This window comes from Nylanderia fulva, unplaced genomic scaffold, assembly GCF_048542155.1.
Source record: "Nylanderia fulva isolate GAGA-0341 unplaced genomic scaffold, ASM4854215v1 Scaffold1716, whole genome shotgun sequence".
Lineage (NCBI taxonomy): Eukaryota > Metazoa > Arthropoda > Insecta > Hymenoptera > Formicidae > Nylanderia > Nylanderia fulva.
This window is the reverse complement of record NW_028189964.1, coordinates 1-5,608: the sequence shown is the minus strand read 5'-3', so window position 1 is coordinate 5,608 and position 5,608 is coordinate 1. Positions and strand designations below refer to the sequence as shown.

General features: G+C 25.1%; 1 protein-coding gene and 1 long non-coding RNA gene across 2 annotated transcripts; both read left to right on the top strand.

The window, feature by feature from the left end:
- Window positions 1–339: 339 nt before the first annotated feature.
- On the top strand, window positions 340–5,482 carry LOC114935067 (uncharacterized; the record flags this gene model as incomplete). The annotated part of the gene is made up of 2 exons (XM_085481298.1): window positions 340–457; window positions 4,823–5,482. A coding segment is annotated over exon 2 (623 nt), but the record flags the coding sequence as incomplete, so codon positions are not given.
- Window positions 1,480–2,577, top strand: LOC146723723 (uncharacterized). The gene is made up of 3 exons (XR_014924420.1): window positions 1,480–1,584; window positions 2,297–2,345; window positions 2,430–2,577. It is a non-coding gene; the product is annotated as an uncharacterized LOC146723723 (long non-coding RNA).
- Window positions 5,483–5,608: the final 126 nt, after the last annotated feature.

The window sequence follows — 5,608 nt, the reverse complement described above, 5'->3', positions numbered from 1 at the left end:
ATAAAAAGGTTCCTTGTCTTACAAAAAACATTGAATTATAATTTTAATACTTCAAGATGTAGAAAAAAAATTAAGAATCCTTTTTAAATTTAAAAACATGGAGATGTAGCTAAACGGACAAAGTAATCGGCACATTCATCCTACTATTTTTATGTCAACAATTAAACAATTATTTTATTTTATCTTTTCTCAATTACCAAAATTGGAAGTCTAACATAATAATTCTATATACCAACTAAATATTTTGAAACTTCTAGAAAGTTTTACTTATTGTATATACCCCATTCTTATATATACATATTTATGATTATAATTCCGTATAATTATGATTTTTGAAAATTCTCAAGGAAGATAGCACACTATATCCAGGAAGCATCCCAAATGAATCATTTCCTCTTCGGACATTCGTAGAATTCAATAATAGACTAACTAAGAAAAACATTTGTGTAACACTAAGGTAAAAAAGAATCCAAATTCTTAGCTTGTATATTTTTCATTCTTTTCAATTTAACGACACACACAATATATACATATATATATATATATAATATATATACACACTTCTATAATAGTTTGAATGCTCTTATATATACATTTGTCCTAAATTCTATTGTGAATCATAAATCGTGTAAAGTGACCTTATATAAAAAATCTAACTCTTAATGTACTTTCTTTTATTACGTTTTATGCTTTACTTTGTTTATCTTTTATACCTTATATCTATCACGCGCTGACGTGAGGTTTTCACGATTATAATTTTAAGGATTTCAAACAATTTATTTTTAAAAAGACCATTTTCACGTGTCCCATTTTAAAAAGCGCACCTCAATAATTCTTCAACAAAGCATTTTCAGCAAAAATGTTTCAGATAAAAGTTGTATAGTTTCAAGGGCAACATAAGAGGGTGCCATTGATTCGACCTTGAAAGATCATTTAAAGGTCACTTGAAGGTCAACTTCAGTTTCTTAAATAAAATCATTTATTTTTCTCCCGACTGCTGCCAACCGTAGGTTGGCGAAAAGAGAGGGAGTATGCGTTTCATCGAGCCCGGATCGGTCGTGACCTTAATTCTCGATAACTACTGCATAGTTAATATCAACTTTGGAACATAAGTTTCTTATTAATCAAGGAAGGTTTAAAGCGTATTATTATCGTTATTTATTCTATTAATAAAAAGTGAAAAATGAGTATTATTTCGTCAATACGGTCTCTCATTGGCTGCTGTGTGAACCTAAGAGGAAAAAATGATTCACCAATGAGATTCGTTGTAGTATCCGGATAGGGAATGTTGGTGACATTGGTATATACATCTCGAAGTAATAATGACGGGACTGATAGGGTAGGTTAGCTGTCACCTGTTGCGTGTTATTGTCAACAACAATATTAAGTGAAGTGTATTATTATGGATATATCTCAAGAAGATATAAATAAAGGAATAAGTTTCTTCTTTTATATTTATTGTTTTTTTCTTTATTTAGGATATTGTTATTATTATTTATTTATTGTTTCTTTATTTATATGTAGGAAGAAGATACTCGCTTGGAGATATCTGAAGAAGAAAACATTATTAATAATAGAAAACGAGTAAGTCTTGTTATTAATAATTAATAAAATATATAATATAATATAGTAAATAATATAATAAAATATAATATAATAAAATATAATATAATATAATAAATCAATCGAAAAGTATAATAAAATATATAATATAATTAATAATATAATTAATCTGTTGTAGTCATAACATGGCTATATGAATTTATATTTGTCTGCGTAGCCACTTATTTGCTATTAAATTTGCTGCGTAGCCACATTGCTATAAATATCCACATATATAATTGTATAAATGTATATAGTTATTTTCTCTCTTATTTGTATATTATATAATAATTATATAATTAATTAAAAATATGTATACAAATATATTTATAGTTATACAAAGATATTAGCTTACGCACCAATAATTATGGCAATGCAGACAAATATATTAACTTACATAGCCAATTATCTACTACAAAAGATTATTCACATATTTAATAATAATTAAGGCTTTACAAATATATAAACTTACTTGTGATTACATAATGTATAAACTTATATAGTCATAAGAAAGTTAATATATTTGTCGAAGCCATAATTATAACTGCGTACAAGTTTATGTATTTGATATAAGATATTGTTGTCATCTGTCTTTGTCATCTGTCTCTCTCTATCTATCAATCTATCTATCTAGCTATTTTTTTTTATTTATCTCTCTATTTATATTATATTATATTAATTAAAAAAATTGTAGCAGAAAAATATTTGGAAAGAATATAGAACATTGCAGTCACATGGTGAGTGTATGTGTGTCTTTATTATTATTATTATTATATTATATACATTGTAATATATATATTACATAATAAAAACTTTTACATGTGTAGGATGAAGAAGCAGAGAGACGAAAGAATGAAGAAACAGCATAAGAACAGCAAAAAGAAGAGTAGCAGGAAGCTTGCGGTACATATATGGGCAGCATAGTTGCGCCGCACTCTAAATGTGCATGTTGGCAGCAATGTTATTATCTGAAGAAAGAGTAGAGGAATCACCAATGGCCATAATATATGATTATAATCACAAGCAGAATGAGGAATAGAAGAAACATCAAGAACATACATATATTAAGAAATTTTTTTTATTATTAAATTAATTAAATAAATTAGAAAAAAAAAATTAGAAAATAAAAAAATTAGAAAATAATAATAAAATTTTTTACAAAAAAAAAACTCCCGACTGCTGCCAACAAAGTTTTAATGTTTAAATTAGAAAAAAAAATTAGAAAATAAAAAATAAAAAATAAAAATAAAAAATAAAAAATAAAAAACAAAAAATTTAAAGTAAAACAAAACAAAAATTAAAAATAAAAATAAAAATTAGAAAATAAATAAAAAATAAAAAACAAAATTAAAGAAAAAAACAAAACAAAAATTAAAAATAATAAAAGAACAAAAAATTATAAGTATAAAAAATAAGCTTGTAAAAGTTTGAAATAATCACACATAAATAAAGTCTGTTGTTTATTATATAATTTTTCTTATTTAAATTTATTGTTATCATACATATTTAGCGCTATATAATTTACAAAAATTTCAGATTTTTGAATTCAAAAAATTTTTTTAATTATAATTATTATTATTAATTCTACAATTTACAGGAGCAGTCGGGAGACGCCGCGCTAAATTTGAGACATATACGCACGCGCACGTTTTATGTAATAAATAGACACAAACACAAATATCGATACTCAACGGATGTACTCACACACTCATACACATGTACGCGCACGAAGTCACGCGCGCACGTACGCACATATGTACGCACTCATGCGCGCAAACACGCGCATACGAACATATGAATACCCGCATTCATACACATACTGACATGCACTCACATACGCACACACGTATATGTATACTGACGCTGCGGAACACACACTTAGCGCGGCGTCTCCCGACTGCTCCTGTAAATTGTAGAATTAATAATAATAATTATAATTAAAAAAATTTTTTGAATTCAAAAATCTGAAATTTTTGTAAATTATATAGCGCTAAATATGTATGATAACAATAAATTTAAATAAGAAAAATTATATAATAAACAACAGACTTTATTTATGTGTGATTATTTCAAACTTTTACAAGCTTATTTTTTATACTTATAATTTTTTGTTCTTTTATTATTTTTAATTTTGTTTGTTTTGTTTGTTTTTTCTTTAATTTTGTTTTTTATTTTATATTTATTTTCTAATTTTTATTTTTATTTTTAATTTTTGTTTTGTTTTACTTTAAATTTTTTGTTTTTTATTTTTTATTTTTTATTTTTATTTTTTATTTTTTATTTTCTAATTTTTTTTTCTAATTTAAACATTAAAACTTTGTTGGCAGCAGTCGGAAGTTTTTTTTTTGCAAAAAATTTTATTATTATTTTCTAATTTTTTTATTTTCTAATTTATTTTTTATTTTCTAATTTTTCATCGTATATTCTTGTTGTTTATCTCGAGACCTTTCCAAATCCCAATAATAAAGTATTTTTCATGAAATATTCTTTGAGTTAGAAAGGTTTAAAGTTAACAATTTTTTTAAATAAAATGTAAAATATCTTGTAAAATATTCAGTTTTTCGGTATTTATATTTTAAGACTTTTATGCACGAAATAATGAGACCCATCAATTTTTGTAAAGAAAACACATATAGTTACTTTAAAAGAGACGTATGTAATTTGTATATATTTTTTTAAGAGCAACTATGTGTTTTTTTTACACAAATTGATTGGTCTCATAATTCCGTGCATAAATGTATTAAGATATGTTTAACGAAAACTGCATGAATATTTTACAAGATATTTTACATTTTGGAATAAAATTGTTAGCTTTAAAACTTTATAACTCAAAGAGTATATTTTATGAAAAAATACTTTATTATAAAGATATGAAAAACTCTCGAGATAAGCTACAAAAATATATAATAAAAAATAGATGGTTCCATTTGAGAAATTAAAATTGACCTTTACGTGACCTTTAAATGACTTTTCAGGGTCGAATCAATGGCACCCTCTTATGTCTCTCTCAAAACCATATAATTTTTGTCTGACAATGAAACATTTTTGGTTTGTTGAATAATTATCGAGGTGCGATTTTTAAAATGGGACACCCTATATATATATATATATATATATATATATATATATACATACATAATTTATTTATTTTTTATCAGAAATTTGCTAAAATTAAAATTCACTAAAAATAAAAAAATTAAGATATTTTACTTCTTTATAGATCGGACAAATTTAAAAATCAATATATCATACTACATATGAATTATGTTCAGTATTGGAGCGAGGATCTGAATCGAACGATTCAAATAAATATCACAAATACGCAGATATATAATCCATTAGAATACAAAGTATACGATTTAAAAGCTGATACAACTTACTATTTTAATATAGGAATAAGAACATTGTTAGATCGTAATCCTGTTATTGTTAATTTCAATGTGTCCACCATGAACGAGAATCCGATACCTCTATTACTCGTCCTCTCGTTGAATTCATTTGGTGTGAATATATTGGATGTAGATTTACAGATAGGTATTGAACTTGATACACAAATTATGTATAGAGATATCGTTTACTCAGCATTGGAACATAAAATATATGGAATCAATGAACAGTCAGAGCTAATAACATCAGATTTTAATCCAACCGCAATTCAAACGAATCGAACAATAGCAAAGCTCAATGACACTGCACATGAACTCTGCTTTGATTGGATTCACAGAAAACTTTATTGGGTACAAAAATGCACAACGGGAATCTGCATTATAAAGCTAGACTTAACATTGTGGGAACAAATAGGCATAGTAAAATATGATAAAATAAATATATCCAAGAAACAAGATCGTGCAGACTTTTTACATGTACTGCCATCATCAGGGTACATTAAGTTTTATACATGTAAAAAATGTTACTAACTTTGATTTTTTAATTAAAACTTGAAGTTATTGTATAATTTTTCATCGCTTTAATAATTGTTTTTTTATCACAAGGTATAAAATCATAA